Source organism: Lytechinus pictus, chromosome 13, assembly GCF_037042905.1.
Source record: "Lytechinus pictus isolate F3 Inbred chromosome 13, Lp3.0, whole genome shotgun sequence".
NCBI lineage: Eukaryota > Metazoa > Echinodermata > Echinoidea > Temnopleuroida > Toxopneustidae > Lytechinus > Lytechinus pictus.
The window spans coordinates 20,835,512-20,860,441 of NC_087257.1; the positions used below are offsets into that span (position 1 = coordinate 20,835,512).

At 37.1% G+C, this 24,930-nt stretch overlaps 1 protein-coding gene and 1 long non-coding RNA gene across 2 annotated transcripts; one reads left to right on the plus strand and one right to left on the minus strand.

The window, feature by feature from the left end:
- Positions 1-9,544: 9,544 nt before the first annotated feature.
- Positions 9,545-14,101, minus strand: LOC135156344 (uncharacterized). The gene is made up of 2 exons (XR_010295457.1): positions 13,050-14,101; positions 9,545-12,638 (listed from the first exon to the last, which is right to left on the minus strand). It is a non-coding gene; the product is annotated as an uncharacterized LOC135156344 (long non-coding RNA).
- Positions 14,102-14,836: 735 nt separating this feature from the next.
- Positions 14,837-23,802, plus strand: LOC135156343 (uncharacterized). The gene is made up of 2 exons (XM_064108509.1): positions 14,837-15,189; positions 15,772-23,802. Exon 2 carries the CDS (start codon positions 16,048-16,050, stop codon positions 21,736-21,738), a length of 5,691 nt encoding a protein of 1,896 aa, XP_063964579.1. The 5' UTR covers positions 14,837-15,189; positions 15,772-16,047; the 3' UTR covers positions 21,739-23,802.
- Positions 23,803-24,930: the final 1,128 nt, after the last annotated feature.

The window sequence follows — 24,930 nt, forward strand, 5'->3', positions numbered from 1 at the left end:
TTCATTTGATAAACAGAGTTATTTGATAAACTAAGTTTTGCAAGTGATAAACTAAGTTTTTCGATTTGAAAAACCTAGTTTATCGAATTGAAAAACCTAGTTTATCGAAATTGAAAAACCTAGTTTATCACTTGAAAAACCTAGTTTATCGCCGATAAACTAAGTTTTTCAAATCTGATAAACTAGGTTTTTCAATTTCGATAAACTAGGTTTTTCAATTCGATAAACTAGGTTTATCGCCTTTATGGAACAAATGGCGTCCCATAAGGACGCCATTTGTCCCATAAAGGCGATAAACTCAGTTTATCGCCGAAAAACCTAGTTTATCGAAATTGAAAAACTAGGTTTTTCGATTCGATAAACTAGGTTTTTCGATTTGAAAAACTAGGTTTTTCAAGTGATAAACTAGGTTTTTCGATTTTGATAAACTAGGTTTTTCGATTCGAAAAACTAGGTTTTTCGATTCGATAAACTAGGTTTTTCGATTCGATAAACTAAGTTTTTCGATTCGATAAACTAGGTTTTTCAATTTCGATAATCAGGGTTATTCACTGTAAGCCAGTAGTGGGCGCCATTCGACCCTGGAAATGGAGAATATTGGATTTGGAAGGCTCTAAGTTTGATTTTGAGTTTTCCCCCCTTTTTACCGGACCGGAGAACAAGATATGATTCTGTATATTTAATAGAAAAGATTATGAGCAAGATTCAAGAAATTAGCCAGCGACCTTATTTGTTGAGGGATAGGAATCCTAACGTTAACCCAATCTTCGTCGGTGACTCGAGCCGGTGCAATGAACAATGGTACGTGTGAGTGGGCCATACCAGCGCCTGAGCAGAGCAGCCCGGGGCGTCGTCGGGCGAAAGTTCGGTCGAAAACGTTGCTACAGCTACTGTCGGTGAGCCGAAACAGCCAAGCCGGAGTCCGCAGAATTGGTAAAGCCTATGGATAAGATTATAGAAAAACTAGACCTACGGTACTGAATACTAAATATCACTACCATGAGAAAGGGTATGGCCATGGATGAATTTCGTTCTAACATTGACTGCAAGTGCAAGGGCAATGCTCGCCAAAAAAAGCTTAAGACAGATCTGACACAAATAATTCTGGATCTATAACTTAGAGTTTCACGATAGAAAAATGAACTTGCTCATATATGGCGTTGAGAAAAAAAAGATGAGAAAGTGCTACAGCTAGGTGGTGAGAAATGCGATTCAAGAGTTGGGTTTCTCAAAGCATTGACCTGTCAAAGGAAGAGTCGGAGAGAATGTTCAAATACTAATGCCCACACGGCCACAGGTTGCCAAGCCCAAGAAGATCTACATGTACACATGGTCATGGAAGTGAGCAGAATGTCGGCCGTGGTCACGACCCAATCATAATGCATTTTGGGGCCATGATGGATTGAGATCGTGTTTTGACCTCATAGTCATATCAGCAAAAAAGCATGTTTACATTCAACGACCCGTGATTGTGAAGGCCAGATAGCCCCTCGTCATAGCGCCCATTTTGTTACGGATCTGCCAGCATCGCTCAAAAAGCGCTTCTTGTTCGGGCAACAGGTATATCGTTTGAGGAAAAGTGAGAACAAATCTACGAGCATCAGGCTTATTTGTACAAATCTCCAGCTACATAGTACATGTAGAGTACAAAGAGAAGGGATCATCTTCACCATGGCATGCAGTGATTAATTGAGATAATTGGTCGATATTATCAGAATAATTCCATAAGGCATAACAAAGGATTACGAGAAAGTTTGACAGTGAAGTCTGCGATTCTCAAATTATTTATTATTTCACTCGTGTTCCTGTGATGAGAAAGAAAAGGAATCCACTTATTCATCTACAAAGTTATTTTACAAGAATAATCATCAAAATCATCAATACATTGTGTTTATCAATAGGAGTGTGCTATAAATGGGTGATTTTTGGTTTTACTGTGCCAACAGTTTTTGTCTCGCCTGCATAGAAAACGAGACTATAGGCGCCGTTTTCCGTCGGCGTCAACATCAAATCTTAACCCAAGGTTAAGTTTTTGAAATGACATAACTTCAAAAAGTATATGGACCTAGTTCATGAAACTTGGACATAAGGTTAATCAAGTATTACTGAACATCCTGCCTGAGTATCAGGTCACATGACCAAGGTCAAAGGTCATTTAGGGTCAATGAACTTTGGCAGGTTGGGGATATTTGTTGAATTACCATCATAACTTTGAAAATTTATGGATCTACAATGTAGTTCATGAAACTTGGGCATTAGGTTAATCAAGTACCACCAAATATCCTGTGCAAGTTTCAGGTCACATGAACATGGTCAAAGGTCATTTAAGGCCAATGAACTTTGGCCGTGTTGGGGGGTATTTGTTGAATTACCATCCTAGCTCTGAAAGTTTATGGATCTAGTTCATAAAACTTGGGATATAAGAGTAATCAAGTATCACTGAACATCCCCTGTGAGTTTCAGGACACAAAACTAAGGTGAAAAGTCAGTTTAAGGTCAATAAACTTAGGCCATGTTGGGGTAATTGTTGAATTGCCATCATTACTTTGAAAGCTTATGGATAGAGTGAATGAAATGTGGACATGGGTGTAGTTGACAAGTTTTATTCACCGTCCAAATGTCATTTATAGTCAATGAACGTGGTATAATGTCTTTATATGAATGGTGTTTTTGTGAATGATTATTTTATAGTAGTTTTCAAAGTTAGCACTGCTGCTATATTAAATCGCGTAATGCAGGCTAGACTGCCAGAAGCACTCCACTTGTTTTGTATTCCTTTAACCTTATCTCAACAGGAAATGACAATATTATTTGTCTCTGGTCACGGTGGTCCGAGAAAAAAGTGTGCCGGGCCCAAATCTAAAGTGGCCGCCAAAATCCCCCCAAATCACAGTTTTGGCCACAACTTCTTTCTTGGTGGTCATTTTATCTGGTTTTGGTGTCTATTCATGTTTTTTGGGGGGGCAGGCAATTTGTTTTCCCTAAAATTAGTTCTTTTAAACCATTATTTGTAAAGTTAAGAGGTGATTTTAACTTAAATTTGCAAATTTTTTGACCCTTTTTTAAGCAAAATTAGGTTCCATCGTCTTGTGGTTCTTGGATATTAGATGACACCAGTTGACCAGTAGTAAGCAGCTTCATATAGCTATATTGCTTTTATTCCTCTAAATTGAGTTGACGGATATTTGCGAAATACATCTTATCAAGATGTATGCATGTAGTAGTGAGCTTCTGAGGTTTAGAATTAGATTGTGACTTGTGAATTTGATTGCTTGTTAGCTGATGAACATGATGTAACCCGATGATGAACATAAATTGCATGTAAACATCATGTAGTGTACGTACATACATGTACATCATATTTTCAGCCACATCTTCATTTGGCAGCTTGTTTTTACCTGGTATTCTAATCCTATATTATGGAGTCAGGTATACCACATGTGGTAACGCTGGTCAATGGCTTTTAGGATTCCATGCAAGTTACCATTGGATGGCAAAGTTACCATAATCAGAAAGCCAGTGTAAGTGCCATAATAGGGGGGGGGGTGACTTTAATCCATTGTTAAATATATTTTCCTCCCCCCCCCTGAATGAGCATAATTGACAAAATATGTCTTCAATCTGAGACAAAACATACAGTATCTTCAATTTCTCAATAACTCATTTAGTATCACACTATAGTTTATATACAGACCTTGTCATGATGGTCAATGCATGAATATACATGAATGCAGTGTAGTATGTACAATACAATGTATACTGTATAGCCCCTATGGATAATAAGATTTTTTTTTTCAATAATATATTTTTCGCAAATATCCGTAAAACCCAAAGTAGAAGAATAAGAGCAAATAGCTATTTGAAATTATTTGCTATTATGGAACTGGTATCGTCCAATATCCAAGAACCACAAGAAACCTAATTTGGGGCTGAAAAGGGTATTGTATGTGTAAATGTAGGTAAAATCACCTTTTAACTCCAAAATTAATGGTTTTTAAGTAATCATTTCAGGTAAAACAAATTGCCTGCTCCCCCCAAAAAAAAAAACATATTATATGTGGGCAAAACTTTGATTGGGGGGGGGGGGGGGGGGTTGGCAGCCATTTTGGATTTTGGCCTGGCACACTTTTTTCTCGGACCCGAGGCAAAAAATATTTGTCATTTCATGTTGAGATACATTACAAGGAATAGATCAAAACTGTTGCCATATTAAAATGTCAAAAAAAGTATTTTTGATCCATGTATAGCCCACTCCTATGATCAAAGGGGTTTTGCCACTGAAGATTTTAAAGGCAAAGTTTTAAATGTTAAAGGAAACTTAGATGATGAAAAATTGTCTGAGATTTTCTTATTTTTATTTCACGACCTGTCCTTTGGTAAACAGGAATTGTGTTGATATCTCAACATGTCTCTCTTTCGTTTAAGTTGAAACTGATAACTGACAATTTATATTTCATACATATTATTTAATTTTTGGTTTCTTACAAGAAACAAAAAATAAGGTATTGTTTTATGACTTTCATATGAAAGATCTGCCATTATCATAATATTACTACACATGTATTTGTTATTTACACGACTGTTTCCAAGTTGTTGGGGCTCCTGGCTGGTTCCATTATCAATTGGCCTCATGAAGATGAAAGTGGTTAGGGTATTTGAATGAAAATACATATAAATCAGGATTTTGACAGGATACACTTTTCCAATAATTTTATGGTGCATATTATTTATGTAGACATATGGTGCTATTCATTGAGCGGCTTAAACATGGAAATTATGTTCAATGGAATACAAATTTTCTCTTTTTTGCTTTTGTTATTGTTTCTGTGTTTCTCAGAGTAGTCAGGATAGTGATGTATGTCTTAAACAAATCCCTGAAGGATTGATGAAAAAAAAGCTGTACTTTACAATACATTTTTGTTTGTAAAAGCATCATCCTTTTTGTAAGAACTCATAAATGTACATCTGGTGTAAGGAAATATTAAGAGCTATAGCTTGATGCCACTCTTTCAATTATTTTGTTTGTGTTTATACTTTGATAATAACTAATCTATTCCAAGTCCATTGTGAATTGAACATCTTGGCCTATAGGGTATTATAGAGCTCAATACTGCCCTGGTTACTGTACATGATTGTATATTGTCTTTGTAGACGTTTTTTGATAAATACTAGGAAAAGCTATTAGGAGACTAGGAGTGGTTTTTTCTTTTGTTTTTGTTGTAAAGTTGTACTTTGTTATGTTTTCTTGCACAATTCATTGAATGCGAAGTTTTTGATGGAAAGTATGTGATTGGTCAGGATCAACACTTCAAGAAAAAATCTATAGGTTTTTATTATCTATTGAGATACATGTTGGGTTCGTTTTATAACCATTGATTTGTAAAGATGTTCAGACAGAACTTAGTTAGAAAGTTTACAGAGAATTCATTTTAAAACCACTCCATGCTTTATTATCATTATTGTGGGGTTTTTTTCAGAGTGTGACTTGTTACTTATGACAATGTTGTTTTTGTAAAACAAAAGAACAATTTGTTCTCTCATTTAAGTATTTTTTAAAGGAACAAAGCTAAAATAGAAGCTTGATATTATTTATCTTTTCTGTATAATGACTCATTGCATTAATTTACACCTGGCATAAGAAGTAAATTTGAGATAATTTTGTCTCCACAGTGTCTTTTTTAATTCTCTATCTCTATCCTTAACTTGAGTTTTAATACTGCCATGTATGCTTGTAGTGGCAATGTATATGTAGCTTCTAGTAAAACCTTTCATCATGTAACTTTTTGTGACTGAAAGTGATTATTGTCTCACCTGCGAAGCATAGTGAGACCTTATGCGCCGCTTTCCCGACGGCGTCAACACCAAATCTTAACCGAAGGTTAAGTTTTTTAAATGACAGTATAACGTAGAAAGTATAAGGACCTAGTTCATTAAACTTTGCCATAAAGTTAATCAAGTATTGCTGAACATCCTGCTTGAATTTTGAGTCACATGACCAAGGTCAAAGGTCATTTAGGGTCAATAAACTTTGGCCAAATTGGGGGTATTTGTTGAATTACCATCATAACTTTAAAAGTTTATGGATCTGATTCATGAAACTTGGACATAAGAGTAATATTGTGCCACTACACATCCTGTGTGAATTTCAGGTCACATGATCAAGGTCAAAGGTCATTTAAGGTCAATGAACTTTGGCCAAATTGGGGTATTTGTTGAATTACCATCATAACTTTGAATGTTTATTGGTCTGGTTCATAAAACTTGGACATAAGAGTAATCATGTACCACTACACATCCTGTGCGAATTTCACGTCACATGACCAAAGTCAAAGGTCATTTAGGGTCAATAAACTTTGGCCAAATTTGGGGTATTGTTGAATTACCATCATAACTTTGAAAGTTTTTTGGTCTAGTTCATAAAACTTGGACATAAGAGTAATCAAGTATCACCGAACATCCTGTGCGAATTTCAGGTCACATGACCAAGTTCAAAGGTTAATGAACTTAGGCCATAATCTATTGAATTACCATCATAACTTCTGAAGTTTTTGGATCTGATTCAAGAAACTTGGGACATAAGAGTAATCATGTACCACTACACATCCTGTGCGAATTTCACGTCACATGACCAAAGTCAAAGGTCATTTAGAGTCAATGAACTTTGGCCATATGGGGGTATCTGTTGAATTACCATCATAACTTTGAGAGCTTTATGGATCTGATTCATGAAACTTGGACATACATGTAAGAGTAACCGAATATCACTGAATGTCTTGTGTGAGGTACAGGTCACATGACCTCTCAAAGTTTAAAGATATAGTGTATAAAATGTGGATATAGGGGTAATCAAGTATCTCTGACAAGTTTTAGATCACATGATCAAGGTCAAATGTCAATGAACGTAGTATTGTATCATTATACATGAATGGTGTTTTTGTGAATAATTATTTCATAGTATGTTTCAGAGTGTGAATCGTTTGATGCGAGTGAGACTGCCAGAGGCGCTCCACTTGTTTTTTCATGGAATGATTACCAAGATATTGACTGATTATGTTGATTTATTAATAATTTATTGAAAAATATGAATGTTTGATTGATCACATTACACATTGATTATGAGTAGACTTATTGATAAATTGTTTAATAAATGATTGATAGGTAAAACTTGATGCACCACTCCCGATTTTCATTATTTATCATTAAATCAACATTGTGCTCTTGACTTTCTTACGCACATGTAATAGCAATCTGTCTGTCAACAGGAGGGGAGGGAGGGGGCTAAATGTTCTCTTAACCCTTATTCCATCAACCTAATTCTCCCACTAAGTGCCATCTCACTCCCTATTATCCCGACCCCCATGAAGATCCACATGATAAAGTTAAAATGCTGCCCAGAAAAGTACAATTTGTGTTCACTCATGCATTGAAGTTCAATTTAATAATTTATGAAATTTACTTGAACAACCAAACTGGTCATGATAAAACAAAAGAAATAGTGAGGGGCATCATCGGCCGTCTCATTTGAGTTGTGCATAACACTGTGTTGTGAAAAATAAGCAAAACTTTAAAATGTCATAACTTTCTTATTTTACATCCGATTTTGATGAAATCTTCAGCGTTTAGCAAGTTTGATTTTTCTCTATTTACTCAAATCAACATAGTGGGGAGTGCTCGCTAAACACTTATGGGTGTCTTTGAAGATTGACTTTATTGGCTTTTCCCCCCCTAAGTGATATATTTTTTTGTTTGGCAGCCATTTCAAAAGTGTATAGTTTTTTTTTTGGACGCACTGACTGTATAGGAGCTTCCATCAAATAGATATTACTATTGTATCAATGTCAGGGTCGTATGTAGGGGGTGCAAAAAGGGAAAAGGGGCGCGAATAAAGAAATGGAAAAAAATGAAAAGGTAAAAGAATAACAGTGCTGAAAAGGGATACCTCTTGTTATTACCATGGTAATGTAGTTTCCAACACATTTAGAAAATTAATCTTGCATGTCTTTATGCAGGGATGAATATTCATGCCACTTTTTGATTGATGTTAATCATACTAATTCTCTAAAAATTCCAACAAACAGAAATATTCCTTTTTTTAACGCAAATATGACTTCTCTTGCTGCCGGTTTGCATTTTGATATTTTACTTTTCATTAATTCTCACAAATAGTTCTGAAATACATTATTCTCTGGTTCTATTGTCAAAGCTTTTCAATACGCGCTGATTTGATAAGGGAGATATAAATCATCTTCATTGATTTCTACTAGTAATCATTGAAATGTCCTTTTTGGGTGAGAATATAATATAAAGTCAAGTCATATAAAGTATAATCTCAAGCATGGTAAAAAATAATGTGACATATACTTAGTACTACATGTAGTTTCTATGTATGAAATCACAGATGAAATAATCGTGAAGATGATGATCAAGATGTGGTGATGAGGATAATGATGTGGGTGAAGATGATAATTATAGACTGGTGATGGTGATGAGGTGGGTGGTGATGATGAGGATAGTGATAGTAATGGTGTTGATGGTGATGATGAAGCCAGTGGTGTTGACGGGTATTTTGATGATAGTGATGATGAAATTGGTGATGATGGTGGGGGTGAGGTCTTGGGGGAAAGAGCCCCCCCCCCCCCCTCCCCCGAAAAAAATGATAATAAAATACAAAACATAAATAATAAGAGAAAGAAAAGAGAGAAGATTTTCAGTATTATGTCAGAATCTATCAAAACGTAAAATTATGTAATAAAAATATAGAGAAGTTTGCTTGCTCACAATTAAAAAAAAAAATACTGGCACAATCTGCCATATCTTGTCCCTCTCAAAATCCTTGGCTCATTACGCCAATGATAATTTATTTGGTGGTGATAATGAAAGTAATTATATTAATAATGATGGTGATTATGATGGTCATGATAGTGACGATGATCATGATGGTGTGGTGATGGCAATGATATTGATGAAGTTGATGATGATCACTCCCTTTTCATCTCCAACCATTTTCACATCTCCAGCTTTCATCTCAATCCTTCCTCTCATCTCTAACCTCTCCTCATGTCAACCCTTCCACATCGTTTCCATCCACCTCATCTCCCTGCTCGTCTCTTGTAACCCACTCATCTCTAAACTTTATCATCTCCATCCATCCTTGCATCATCCCCATTCCTCCTCTCATCATCTCCATCCACTCGTCGTCCCCACCCTTCTCAACTCCATCACTCATCATCATGGCCATCCCACCTTTCATCATCTCCACCACCCCCCCCCCCCATTCAATCTTCATCTCTCCAATCATTTCCATCTGATTACCAGGTGCTCCTGCGATAATTGCCCCAGGATAAATTCTGTCTTCGAGGGTCAGGGTTGTAAGGGTTTCATGGTAGGTTTAGGGGTTGAAGCTGAATAGTGTGTAGAATTTACAGCGGAGCAATTGTCGCCAGAGCAAATGTCATGGAACTCATTACCACAGCTCTCATTAAAGGTTGAATATTAAGCGGGATAAAGAATACTTCATAGTGAAAGAACCCAATATTCAAAATACTTCTTTGGAGTAAAGTGGTTTTATTAAGTAACAATAAGATAAACTTAATCAGATGTACAGTTACATTGTAAAACATATTGAACTGAGGTGTATATAAAATACATGTATATTATATCCCACAAAAATCAAATCCTGGTTCAAAACTTAAAGGGATGGTCCGGGCTGAAAATATTTATATCTTAATACATAGAGTATAATTCACTGAGCAAAATGCCGAAAATTTCATCAAAATCGGATAACAAATAATAAAGTTATTGAAGTTTAAAGTTTAGCAATATTTTGTGAAAACAGTTGTCATGAATATTCATTAGGTGGGCTGATGATGTCACATCTCCACGTTCTGTTGTCTTATGTTATTACATAAAATCATATTTTTTTCATTATTTCATACTTGTCTGAATGTCTCCCTTATAATGAAATAAGTTGCAGCAATAAATATTTAATGCACTATTCAGTTGACAATCCAATTTTTCTAGTTCTTGGAGGAAAAAAAATTGAATAAACCTAATTTCATATAATAAAATACAAAAGAACAAGTGGAGATGTGACATCATCAGCCCACCTAATGAATATTCATGACGACTGTTTTCACAAAATATTGCTAAACTTCAAAATTCAATAACTTTGTTATTTGTTATCCGATTTTGATGAAATTTTCTGCATTTTGCTCAGTGAATTCTACTCTATTTATTAAGCTACACATACTTTCAGCCCGGACCATCCCTTTAAGATAGCATTACATTACCAGATACATTATTGTGATGATAAATATGACAATAGCATAGTAATATCATAATTCCAGTTGGGAACAATATCCTCTGTTTTTGGTGTCTATGTAAAGCTAACAATAAGGACAATCTTAAAATTACAATAGTGGCCAATTCAATTAACATTTATCAAACAATTGCACTTTGTTTCAGGAATATACATCCTGTTATAAATTACTAAATTCATATTTGGTTACCATGTCAATTACATAAACCCCAACTTACCTGGAGGGATTTTCAGCCATCCCTCATCATTGTTTGTCATAAACAAAAACTGGCCATACAGGGTTTGCGATTCAGGCGGCCTCAAAATAGTTGGAAAGATAAGAATGATATAGAGTACTGACAATATTATAGCGATATCAAATATTTTGAAGCTCTGCAGTCTGCACCTCTTTTGCTACTGAAACAAATCAAATGAAACTATTTCAATCTTCACTTTGTCTTCAATTTAGAAGCAAATAATTTTTTAAAATATATTAAAGTTAAGATAATTGCAACTCATTCAATCTTAACATGAAAGTTCACTTGGACAAAACAAGTCTGCTATGCAGGTGAGACAAAAAAATTGGTGAAGGTTTGAGGAAAATCTGTTAAATATTAAATAATTTATTAGAATTCTAAGCTTAGCCTTTGGATTTGTGGCGTCACACACACGAGCAGCTGCCAAATAAAGTTATGTAATATAAAATGCATGAATTTCATTTTTTAATGGTTCCAGAGGACATATTTTTGTTATTTTGTGTTTTCTTTTCATGTTTGGGTGTAAAATGATTGGTCCTTTGATATAGAAAAGGTATAGAAAAAAAAAATTCATTATGTAGAAATGCTGCCCGAATATGACGTTACAACTCAAATAATTGAAATTCAAATAACTTTTTAATTCTTTGATGGATTTTCCTCAAAACTTAAGCAATATTTTTATTATTTTTTTCTTCTGTTTTAACAATAAACTTTTTGTCAGCGTGAACTTCCCCTTTAAACCCACTTGAACGATACTTGGTATCATTTGGAAGATTTATAAAACAGATATTACACATGAATTAAACCTAAATAGACTAGGCTATTTCGATGCCTAAGAAGACTGTGGGGGGGGGGGCTGATTCAGCCCCCCTCCTTATGATCTCGGCCGTTGATCGCGACGAAACTTGGCACCTGCGTTACCAATGGCATAATATACAAAACTACAGGATCAAACTCTGTGAAAAATCTCATTGCTAATTTATTATGCTAATTTATGCATGAAATCAGAATTTTGCTTTAATTAACTAAATAATGCCCCTAAAATGCTAATTTTTGGTACACAGACACTTTATATTAATCTGTTCAAATGTACTAACAAAAAATTTCAAAATCACATTAATTTTTTCATGTATTTAACTGTTTTCAAAATTTCTTATGTATTTCTTTGTTTTTGGACTTTATGTTTTTTATTGTTTTTTCAATGGAAATTGTCGGGGACTTTATTTGGACCATAAATAAGATGGAATTAATTGATTTCAATCAGTAAATGGAAAAATTATACATTTATGAATTTTGGCTAAAAACTCTATTTGCATTGGATTTGTACACAAATTTACGTTTTTGTGCAATTTTGGGTCTGCATGCACTTATGAAATGATGCGTAATTTTGGAACCCCCCGTATCCAAAATATCCGTGAGTAGATGCTCGGGGGTAGATGTCTGGGGGGGGGGGGGGGTAAATGTCCAGGGGGTAATTGTCCAGGGGGTAGATGTCCGGGGGGTAGATGTCCGGGGGGTAAATGTCCGGGGGGTAAATGTCCGGGGGTAGATGTCCGGGGGGGTAAATGTCCGGGGGGTAATTGTCCGGGGGGTAGATGTCCGGGGGGTAAATGTCCGGGGGTAGATGTCCTAGGGGGTAGATGTCCTAAGGGGGTGGATGTCCGGGGGGTGGATGTCCGGGTGGTGGATGTCCGGGGTGTGGATGTCCAGGGGGTAGATGTTCGGATACGATACAATATATATATAAAAAAAAGTTAATTTTTCATTCAATTCGATTGTTCTTTCTTTCTTTTAAAGAATTTGGAAATACATGTACCAAAAATAAGAGTTGAACTTTGATATACCTGCATGAACTGCATAAAAAATTATTTATTGTATCTATGAAGCTGTATTACCTCATCGATCAAAGGACTGCCCAAGTCATTGGAATTTGGTACTCTTTCTTTTAATGAAAGAAATGGAAAATCCATCTTGTTGAATATGAAACCTCTTCTCATCCATGGTGTAGGTTGGTACCAGCCCAAGTGCTTGTATCCTCCAGGAGACCCGTTGTTTACAACTTTTAAATGGAAGTTTCATTAAAGCTGCGACAGTAACAAGTAAACAAATGAGAGACGTGTTTTTTATATCGAAAAGCAAGTTTTTAGATTTTGATAAGGCAAGTTAAGTTTTTCAATTTTAGTAGAATACATTTCTTTTTTCAATGACATATTCTTTCATATTGAGAAACTAAGTGTTTCAATTTTGATTATAATCATGATTACATTCTATGTCAGTTGTGCATCCCCATCCTGCTCCTACAAACTTAGAAAACACTAAAAATTTGTAATTATGTATACGAACAAAAATAAACTATGAAGACAATTTCCTACAAAACTGTAAACTTCATCATGATAACGTCAATACTGAGAATTGTTCACCCCTGTGCATTTTGTGTATTTTTTGTAGCCTTGCACAATTTGCAGATATGACCCATATGCCCCTATAAAACATACCTTTGTTAAGTCAGGTGGCTTGTTGACGAAAAGGAACTATTACGGATGGCAAATTCCTCTTGGGATTGTATAAGTACAACAATCAACTGAGCTGGCCTCCGAAGAACCAATGTAACTGTGTTTATTCAATCTAGGAGGTTAAAAGAAAAAGAGGGAAAAAACATCCTCAGTTTCATGACCATAAATATATCACTGAAATTGTAGTTTACATAACTTTCTATATCATCATGAACCTACATGTAATGCATATTTGACTCTACAGTCTGAATTAAATGGACTTGACAAATAAATTGAATATTGTTGGTAAAAATAATCTTCTATGTCTGAACAGGTGTCTGCAGCAGTTAAAAAATGATGCATATTTGTTGCATTTAACTCTGCCAAAGACAAATCTAAACGTCTGAAAGAAGACTAATGTTTGCATTTCAACTGGGCGTTGTGGCGTGCGCCTGTAATCCAAGATACGTGGGGAAGTTACAATTTGATGCAGAAGTTCGAGGTTCGAATCCTGGTCACGTCTTTCGGATGGTGACGTTAAAGGTCGGTCCCAGACGTAAATAATCATATCTGATTGATACACGTCTGACAAAAACTCAAATACACACACACACACACTATCTGTGCAGTTTCCACATATAAAAACAAAACATTCTAATGCTACATTGTAGGTGCATAATTTATCCTTTTTCTGAAATAATTGTTTTTCCTTATTTTGGAAATCCTTTTCTCTCACAAAACCTTACTTTTGGTTAAAACAATATCTGCTATCAAAAATATCAACTAATTCAAATAGTCACTCTCAATGGGACGGTTCGCCGATGAATATTCATTAGATTGTGGTCGTGTGCACGTGTGTGTGTACAATACCGAGTGTAAAAAACAAAGAAAGTTTTCAAATGGTGTGTGTGTGTATAACACAACGTAGGAGTTTATTTTACAGAGAATGAGTAGTATAGTGCAGAAAATTAAAGTGTACAATGAAGTTTTACAGAGGAGGAAATAATATAAATACATATGGAAGACAATGCAAGATGAGGTGAGGCAAGTACAGTGATTTTTTTTCTCAAAGGTATTAGTATTAGAGGAAATCATGTGGAAAAAATATATTATAGAGGACAATGTAACATGAGATGAGGCAAGTCTGCAATGAGGTTTTTTTTTCAAAGGAGGAGATAATACAAATATATATCTAGAGGACAATGTAAGATGAGATGAGGCAATTAAGTGTACAGTGAGGTTTTAACAAAGAATGTATAAGGATAAGATAAAAAGAGGACAATGTAAGATGAGCTGTGGTAAGTGTACAGTGAGGTTTTTTCAAAAGAGGAGATAATAAAAAAATATGTAGAGGACAATGTAAGATGAGGCACATGTACATTGAGGTTTTATCAAATAATGTATAATGATGATGTAGACTGTAGAGGACAATGTAAGATGAGCTCTCACTGTACACTTGCCTTGAGCCCTTGATCATCTCATCTTACATTGTCCTCCATATTTGTATTATCTCCTCTTGAAAAAACCCTCACTGCACACAAGTTTGCCTTATCTCATCTTACATTGTCCTCAATAATATATTTGTATTATTTCCTCTACTAATACTTTTGAAAAAACAACATCACTGTACTTGCCTTACCTCATCTTGCACTGTCCTCCATATATTTATATTATTTCCTCTTCTGTAAAACTTCATTGTACGCTTTTATTTTCTGCACTATACTACTCATTCTCTGTTAAATAAACTCCTATCCCTACGTTGTTTTATACACACTCACTGTTGTGAAAGTTGATTGAAAAATATATGATTTCTCATTTGATATTGATGTGAAATATTGCAGAAACATTATTTAATATATTTCATATTTCCATGATGATATAACATTTATCACTGGTTATGTTTTATAAAAACATTTGGTCATGTATATAGCACAGTGCATATATGTCATTATCAATATTGCTTGTGCTAGGCATTTATTGACATAGCGCCAGCTAGTGTTCTCTCTAGGACAGTGTTTTCCATTGCACCAATCACTGTATGTAAACATGGAAGAACTGACAGGTTTGAGGTGACACAATCATCCATGTTCCAGTGAATTCTGGAAACCTGGTTATTGATTTGATACAATAAGGAGGCAAAGAGGTTAGTGTCTCATAGGAAGTCTTTATTTTATGAAATGATAAATGTTAAAGATGAAAATAAGTTGAATTATTTTAGGTTCTAAATCCAGCTACTGTGCATGTAGATTACATAACAATTATACATTCACATGTGTGTTATAAGATTGTGTAAGCAAGAAATAAGATCAAGTCTATAGCTTATACATTGGATCCTCACATTTGAAGATGACATAGTGATGAATAGGAGATTCATGTATGTTCACTGAATTTGATATTAGTTTACTGAAAATAAGATAATTCAGGATTTGTTTTGTGGAATTAATGACCAGAAAGGTTACACTATATGTAGGTCAGCAGAAAGTCAAGATATGGTAGCTTCATATTTAAAACACAAAGATACACCTGAAGTTATTGATAGTATAGTGGTAACTCTAATTGTTGTGTAAATCAATGTGTCAATATACACATTTTATTATCAGATTATAAGCACATTTCACAATAATTGTTTAGTTTGTTGCTTGAAGAAAGAGTGAATTATCAGATGATCACACATAAGTGTATACAATGTATTTATGATGCCTTTTTGTATGTTTCATTGATACAGTTTTCACGGAGCTTTTGGAGCTATATCAGAGTTTGAAGATGATTAATCGAAATGAGATGAGTCAAGAATAAAGTCTCGAAGCTCCCGTAGAAGCCTTTGTCTGTGTTTCATTCGTGTACCTTGAATGCTGTCACAGTGAAAACTCTGCCACTCTGAAGAGTGAAAGGTCTACCCATTCTGAAGAATGAAATCTCTCGCCATGCTGAAGTTTGAATTCTATCGCCTTTAAAGAGTCAGTCTGTCTTCACAATTATAATCAATGGAAGTCATCTGAAAATGTCTACTCATCGCGAGGAAAGCTTATCTGAACCTGGAGCAGTCGGAGGTGACAAGCGAATTCGTCAACCTACCAATAAGGGATTGCAATGGCAGTTAGAAGTGAAAGAAAAGAAATGGAAAAGCTGCATTACTTCATGGAGAAGATCATCAACGAAATTAAGGGCTCTTCTTACAGATGAAGACGCAGAAGTTAATGCCATAAAATCCCATAGAGATGCTCTGCAGGCAATTACGGATGATGCTATAACAGCTCAAGAAGAATTTTCTACAGCTGCAAAGATGCTTTCTAAAGAGGAAAACAGTGAAGCAAAACTTGATGAGCTAGAGGAAGAACATTCAGTTCTAATGAAACAAACATACGATAGAGTGAGAGCCGCCCAAGGAAGTTTGAGATTGTCTACGTCAAGTTCTTCATCGAAACGTAGATGTCAACAATGGCTTGATCAACAGTTACAACCCAACAATACAGATGACGTTCAAAGTGATAAAGTACGTCAAGAAAACGGGGTTGAAAAGAAAGTCAATGCTGACAAACCAATTCCAAACGAAGATCTCAGACCTAGACAACAACAAACATTTGAGGAGCCTGCAAATCCTGTACAAGAGCTTCATCAAGACCCAGAATTCCTCACATCATGTCTGATTGACCAGATGCGACTCAATCGACTCCCTATTCCAGAGCCACCAGTCTTTGATGGAAGCCCCCTACAGTATCCGGCTTGGAAGAGAGCTTATGACATGCTCATTGAAAAGAAAGAAATTTTGCCAGAAGACAAGTTTTACTACTTGTTGAAGTACCTAAAGGGCCGTCCCTTTGAGTTAGTTCAGGGATACTCACTCCTTAGTAACGACCATGCTTACACAATCGCAAGACAGGAATTGGACAAACGTTATGGAGACACGTTTGTCCTGTCCAATGCATTTCGGGACAAGCTAGATGCATGGCCTAAGATAGGTGCAAGGGATTCAGATGGCCTCCGAAGATATGGTGATTTTCTCCGTCAATGTCTTGCTGCATCTCAGGTTGTACATCATTTGAACCACCTAGACGATGAGAGGGAGAACAGAAAGCTACTGTCGAAGCTTCCAGACTGGCTCACGTTTAGATGGGGTCGGAAGGTTGTTCAATGGAGAAGAGATACGAACTCATTCCCTCCATTCCCTGTCTTTGTGAACTTTATCGTAGAAGAAGCAGAGGTAGCAAGTGTATCAGTAATGTCTGTTCAGGAAAAGAAACCATCGTCTAAAGCTAGGACTCTATCTACTGGCGTACAGAAGAAAGATGAAGGAAGCAAGAAGAAATTTGCCTGTCTTTTTTGCAAAGGACAGCACCGTCTGGCAGAGTGTACTTCTTTCGCATCGCAGCCTATGGAAGAGAAGAGAAAATTTGTCCATAAGTGTAATCTGTGCTTCGGATGTCTTAAGCCTGGTCATAGATCGAAGGAATGTCGCTATAAGAGCACTTGTTCGAGGTGTAAGAAAAGACATCCTACAGCACTTCATGATGATAATTGGAGTAGTAAGCGACAATCTAAAGAAGATGACTCTCTGCATGAGACAGAGGAATCTCATTCGTCCCATGCATCAAGCAACAAGAGTAGCTCCCATACTTCAAAAACCTCTTCTATTGTTCCAGTATGGTTATCCCATACTTCAACGCCAAAGGAGTTGTTGGTATACGCAATGCTTGATACCCAATCTGACACGACGTTTATCCTTCGAAGGACGAAGGAAAAAATGGGAGTTACGGGTACAGAGGTCAACCTACTCCTCTCAACAATGTCCAAGGCTGAGGAAAGAGTTGCAAGCGAGAAGATTAAAGGTCTCAAGGTGAGGGCCTTAAATGGTGATAAGGAGATTATGTTACCACCATCTTATACCCGTGATATCATGCCGGCGAATAGAACTCACATTCCCACGCCTGAAGTCGTCGAGAATCTCACCTATCTGGAGTCCATTAAAGATCACCTATCGCCATTGATGGATTGTGAGATAGCCTTACTTATAGGCTATGATTGTCCTACTGCACTTGCTCCTCGAGCTGTCATTCCCCCACCGGTACATGGAGGACCTTTCGCAATGCAGACTGATCTGGGATGGAGTGTCATAGGCATGGTGGATCATGACTGTAAAGAAAATGACCCAATAGGTATAAGCCATCGTACCATGGTGAAGGTCCTTCCTGAGGAGGTGCAGCTAGACGGTCATCCTACCGAAGTCTTGTTCTCATGCCAATCCACAGTTAGAGAGGAGATAGCACCTCATCAAGTCGTCAAGCTCTTAGAAGCAGATTTCGCTCCTGAAAGATCACAGCGGCCTTACTCTCAAAATGATACAAAGTTTCTGAGACTGATGGAGGAGCAGATTCGCGTCACAGACGATGGACACTATGAAACACCCCTTCCTTTCAAGGAAACACATCCTAAGCTGCCGAACAACAGAAATATGGCTTTGAAGAGGTTAGGCAGCTTAAAGAGAAAATTTGAAAAGGACTCTGAGTATCACAAGCTTTATACTCAAAAGATTCAAGCACTGATAGAGAAGGGTTATGCAGAATATGTTCCAAACTCATCTAGGGAAGCTGACACATTTTGGTACATCCCTCACCACGGAGTGCAGCAACCCAACAAGCTTCGTGTGGTTTTTGATTGCAGTGCACAGTGCAACGGTGAGGCACTGAACCATCATCTGTTAACCGGCCCAGATCTGACAAATAATCTAGTAGGAGTATTATGTAGATTCCGTACCGATTATGTGGCCTTTAGTTGTGACATACAGGAGATGTTCTATCAGTTTCAAGTCAGAAGTGATCACCGTGACTATCTTCGATTTTTATGGTGGAAGGACGGAGACTATCGACAACCTGTATGTGATCTGCGTATGAGAGTACACCTTTTCGGAGCTTCATCATCGCCAGGCTGTTCAAATTTCTGCCTCAAACAGATAGCAACAGATCATGAACAGCAATTTGGAAAAGACGTAAAAGACTTTGTGCATCATGACTTTTACGTCGATGATGGTTTGAAGTCGGTCCCTACAGCTGAGAAGGCTACTGACCTGATCGTGAGAACAAGAGAGTTATGTGAGAAAGGTGGGATACACTTACACAAATTTATCTCCAACTCTCGAAAGGTGATTGAAGATGTGCCTGAAGCAGAAAGAGCCAAGGATCTAACAACCAAAGAATTATTCCACAATGACTTACCAATCCAGAAAGCGTTAGGAGTACAGTGGTGTGTGGAATCAGACACATTTCAGTTTCGGATAACATTTGACCCGAAGCCTTCGACCAGACGTGGAATCTTAGCAACTGTGATGTCGGTGTATGACCCTCTAGGTCTACTAGCTCCAGTTATTCTTCCCGGCAAATTAATTCTTCAAGAATTATGCAAAGGTGGTGCCGAATGGGATGATCCCCTGAGTGCTGACCTCCAAGCAAGATGGGAGAGATGGAAGAACGACATTGTAAAGGTGGAGAGTCTCTCAATCAATCGATGTTTCAAGCCTAACAACTTTGGTGCGATCCAGAGGGTGGAACTCCATCATTTCTCAGATGCCAGCAGCATAGGCTATGGTCAATGCACCTACTTGAGACTGATAAATGAGAAGGGTGATGTACACTGTGCTCTAGTTATTGGAAAGTCCAGAGTTGCTCCTGTAAAGACACCTACAATTCCAAGACTCGAGCTAACTGCAGCCTTGCTCTCAGTCAAAGCAAGCCTGTTTCTTAAAACGGAACTGGGTCTCACAATCGACAAAGAAGTCTTTTGGACGGACAGTAGAGTTGTGCTCGGTTACGTTAAGAATGAGACAAGACGTTTCCACGTATTCGTTGCTAATAGGGTGAAACAAATCAGAGATGCTTCATCACCATCTCAGTGGAATTATGTGGAAACCAAAGATAACCCAGCTGACCAGGCATCTAGAGGGATCAGAGTTGACCAACAAGAGATGACGAAGTGGCTGATTGGCCCAGGGTTCTTGTGGAAGGATGACGTCGAAGATGAGAAGAATGAAGATGAAAGCACAATTCTTCCGAACGACCCTGAGGTGAAGCGCTCCCATACTACGATCAAGCATGCAGAGAAATTTGATCTTGAGAGACTCAGACGATTCTCTACCTGGCATCAAGTCAAGAGGGCAGTAGCCAACTGTCTTCGTCTCAAGCTTTACCTCCAGAGATGCCGCCAGGAAAAGCAAAAGGATTCACATAAAGCCAAGATCGCCATTCAACCTCTGTCCACCGAACTACTTGTCAATGCTGAGACAGAGATCATACGACATATTCAGAAAGATGCTTTCGAAGACGAGCTACGGACATTGGGTGGCATAGAAGGAGCTACTCGGAAGGGCAGACGTCTTGTCAAGTCTAAGAGCCGTCTACATCAGTTGGATCCCTTCATAGACACTGAAGGAATTCTTAGAGTTGGAGGTAGACTGACAAGGGTTGAGGGACCATTCGAGCTTAAGCATCCTGCCATTCTCCCACAGTGTCATATTACAGAGCTCCTAGTTGCCCATTGCCATGCAGAAATAGCTCACCAGGGAAGAGGTATGACAATCAACCACGTCCGAGCTAAGGGATACTGGATCCTTGGTTGCAGCCACTTTGTATCCAAGTTTATCTCCAGATGTGTGACCTGCCGTAAACTCCGTCAACCAGTCCAAAGTCAGAAGATGGCTGATCTTCCCAAAGATCGGCTTACACCTAGTCCTCCATTTACTTACTGTGGTGTAGATTGTTTTGGCCCGTGGACTATTAAAGAAGGCAGAAAAGAGTTGAAAAGGTATGGCCTCATCTTTACTTGCATGGCATCAAGAGCAATTCACATAGAAACGCTAAATTCAATGACTACTGATGCCTTCATAAATGGATTACGACGTTTCGTTTCTATACGTGGTCCTATCAGGCAGTTGAGATCAGACAGAGGGACAAACTTTACTGGTGCAGCGACTGAACTCTCAAAAGCATGGAAGGAAATGGACCAAACGAAAGTGGCATCTATCCTGCTTACAGAGGGCTGTGACTACTTTGATTTCAAGTTCAATTTCCCAGCCTCGAGTCATATGGGAGGGGCATGGGAAAGACAGATTCGTTCAGTACGCACCATACTCGATGCACTACTGCATCGAAATGGTCACCAACTTGATGACGACTCGCTTCGTACCTTGCTCTGTGAGGCAGCTGCTATCGTCAACAGTCGTCCTTTGGCTGTGGAATTCCTCAATGAGCCCAACCACCCAGAACCACTAACTCCAAACCATCTACTGACCCAAAAGACAAAGGTTATTCTGCCACCACCTGGGAGGTTTCTTCGTGAAGATGTTTACCTGAAGAAGCGCTGGAGGAGGGTTCAGCACCTTTGTAATGAGTTTTGGATCCGATGGAAAAAAGAGTTCTTGAACCAACTGCAATCACGAAAGAAGTGGACTCATACTCGTCGTAATATGAAAGTTGGTGATGTCGTAATCATCAAAGATGATCAGTTACCTCGAAACTTATGGCCACTTGGGAGAATCGTCGAAAGTTATGAATCTGAAGACAATCGCGTTCGCAAAGTGAAGGTAGCAGTAGGCGATCGAAAACTAGCAGCATCAGGAAAGCGAACTACTTCAGTGAATTACTTATATCGCCCTATTCACAAACTAGTACTGTTACTTTCATATGAAGACCAGGTAGATTCCTAGCCAAGGAGCCTTGAACGCTTGAATTAGAAAATCGCTGAATTGGGTCTGAACTATAGACTAATATTTGAATGGACCAGACTGAACAGTATTAATTTGATATGTGTCTGAAACCCAGACTATATGTTTTATCTATTCCACTTACAGGGTCTGAATTTGAAGACTAAGGATACAATTTGAAACAGCAAAAGGTCTGAATTTAAAGACTATATATGTTTATTTCACTCAAGAGTCTAAAATCAAGACTGGTATTTCCAAAGTACAGGAATGTATATTGTTGTTTTCTTTTGTAATTTTTCAAAGAAATCAAGGTATAGAAGAAAATATTGTAAAATAAAGTATCTATATTGGTATGTTACATATATATTACAATTTGTTATTAACAGGGCAAATATTTTCACCATTTATGCCATTCAAGTACATGTATCTATGACCTGAAAAACTGTACGTAACTTGAGTTTGAAAGACAGAATTCATATAAACAGTTCATTTTATAAATTTTTATCAGACTTTTATCTGATTCCCATTGTCGAGAAATATGGTATCGAACAATGAATTTATGCAAATGAAGCAGAGTATTTGAGTCAAAATTTGTTTTATTTTAAATTCAAAGGTCTTATCAAATTTGATTAAATTAATCATAGGCCTAGTTGATGCATTTTTTGATACGTGGAAAAATGATAAAAACAAATGTCGTTTTTTATTAAGGTTGATTTATCTACATTAAGTATTTTCTGATATGTGGAGAAAAGTTTAAGTATCTATGGGCTACAGCCATGTGTAAGTAAACACAATTGTGAATGGATGTTTTTCAATTAACAGTAAAATGGAGAGTTCGTTGTTAGTCAATTCGGTAAATTTGTATTTTCTTTGTATGCATTTGTCCAGCAAACATTATGGTACTTTTGCAGATTGATGTCACGTCCAGAAATGTTATGCGTTGAATACGTTAAACGGAAAGTAGCATAAATCTATTCATTTTTCAAGCCCATAGTTGTTGGGTAAATTTGTGAAATTTAAAGGAGCCATGTTGTGAAAGTTGATTGAAAAATATATGATTTCTCATTTGATATTGATGTGAAATATTGCAGAAACATTATTTAATATATTTCATATTTCCATGATGATATAACATTTATCACTGGTTATGTTTTATAAAAACATTTGGTCATGTATATAGCACAGTGCATATATGTCATTATCAATATTGCTTGTGCTAGGCATTTATTGACATAGCGCCAGCTAGTGTTCTCTCTAGGACAGTGTTTTCCATTGCACCAATCACTGTATGTAAACATGGAAGAACTGACAGGTTTGAGGTGACACAATCATCCATGTTCCAGTGAATTCTGGAAACCTGGTTATTGATTTGATACAATAAGGAGGCAAAGAGGTTAGTGTCTCATAGGAAGTCTTTATTTTATGAAATTATAAATGTTAAAGATGAAAATAAGTTGAATTATTTTAGGTTCTAAATCCAGCTACTGTGCATGTAGATTACATAACAATTATACATTCACATGTGTGTTATAAGATTGTGTAAGCAAGAAATAAGATCAAGTCTATAGCTTATACATTGGATCCTCACATTTGAAGATGACATAGTGATGAATAGGAGATTCATGTATGTTCACTGAATTTGATATTAGTTTACTGAAAATAAGATAATTCAGGATTTGTTTTGTGGAATTAATGACCAGAAAGGTTACACTATATGTAGGTCAGCAGAAAGTCAAGATATGGTAGCTTCATATTTAAAACACAAAGATACACCTGAAGTTATTGATAGTATAGTGGTAACTCTAATTGTTGTGTAAATCAATGTGTCAATATACACATTTTATTATCAGATTATAAGCACATTTCACAATAATTGTTTAGTTTGTTGCTTGAAGAAAGAGTGAATTATCAGATGATCACACATAAGTGTATACAATGTATTTATGATGCCTTTTTGTATGTTTCATTGATACAGTTTTCACGGAGCTTTTGGAGCTATATCAGAGTTTGAAGATGATTAATCGAAATGAGATGAGTCAAGAATAAAGTCTCGAAGCTCCCGTAGAAGCCTTTGTCTGTGTTTCATTCGTGTACCTTGAATGCTGTCACACTCACCATTTGAAAACTCTCGTTATTTACACTCGGTATAGTATACACACACACACACACACCCATGCACATGATCCAATGAATATTCATCGGCGAACCGTCCCATTGAGAGTGACGTAGGAGCTGGACATTTCATCGCCCTTTGTTGTCATCAAAAGTGGCTACCAGAAAATACAAGCATTGAACCTAGCCGCTTGTAATGGGCTCTTAATACATGCGTTAAAACTTTCATTTGACTTGTGCACTTTCCGTTCCAAATTTTCACATTTGTATGTTACATATATATACCTATTTATCTCATACTTTACTCACTTTCTTGGTGGAAAGTACCATGACTCAGAAAGTCAGGAATGAAACATAATGGTGTAATTTGCCTGAAAAACTACAGCGAAACAGCTAAAATCATGCCTGCTGCACATGCCTGCTGGCCTGAAGCAGGCCAGAGCCCAGGAGTCCAAAGTGCATTTAAACATAGACATGGGACTAGGGTAGATTGTGGTCTCAATAACTTGGAAAGAAAATTGTGAAAACAGAAATTATGCACTTACCATGATTATATGGATGAAGGTCAATCGTGTGGCAGTATCCTGACATCGAGGTACAGACTGGAATCTCAAAAAAACGAATAAGTTATCTCCTGCTACCCCAGTCTCGATCAGCCATTTTGTTATGAATTTTGAAAAAAATTAGGAGATGTATCACGAGGTATTCTGTCCCGTGAGTATGGGTAAATACACGGTGAGCTCGATCTGACCTGGGAGAACTTCTCGTTTTTTTGAGGTTCCAACTTCCAGTCCGTGCCTCGATGTCAGGATACTACATCATGTACCACTCGATAGACCTTCATCCATCGTGGTAATTTCTGTTTTCACAATTTATCTTGCTAGATTAATAGATATAGACTATAGTGAACATAATCTACCCTTGTCCTGTGAGTATGGGTAAATACACGGTGAGCTCCTGGGCGCCGGCCCGCGAAGCATGCCGGCGCTCCCGGGCCTGGGTATGATCAATTATACTTTCAGTGTTGAAAATGAAATACATCTTCCGTGCTTTTTTCTTCTTGCTGTGCTGGATAACCTCAAT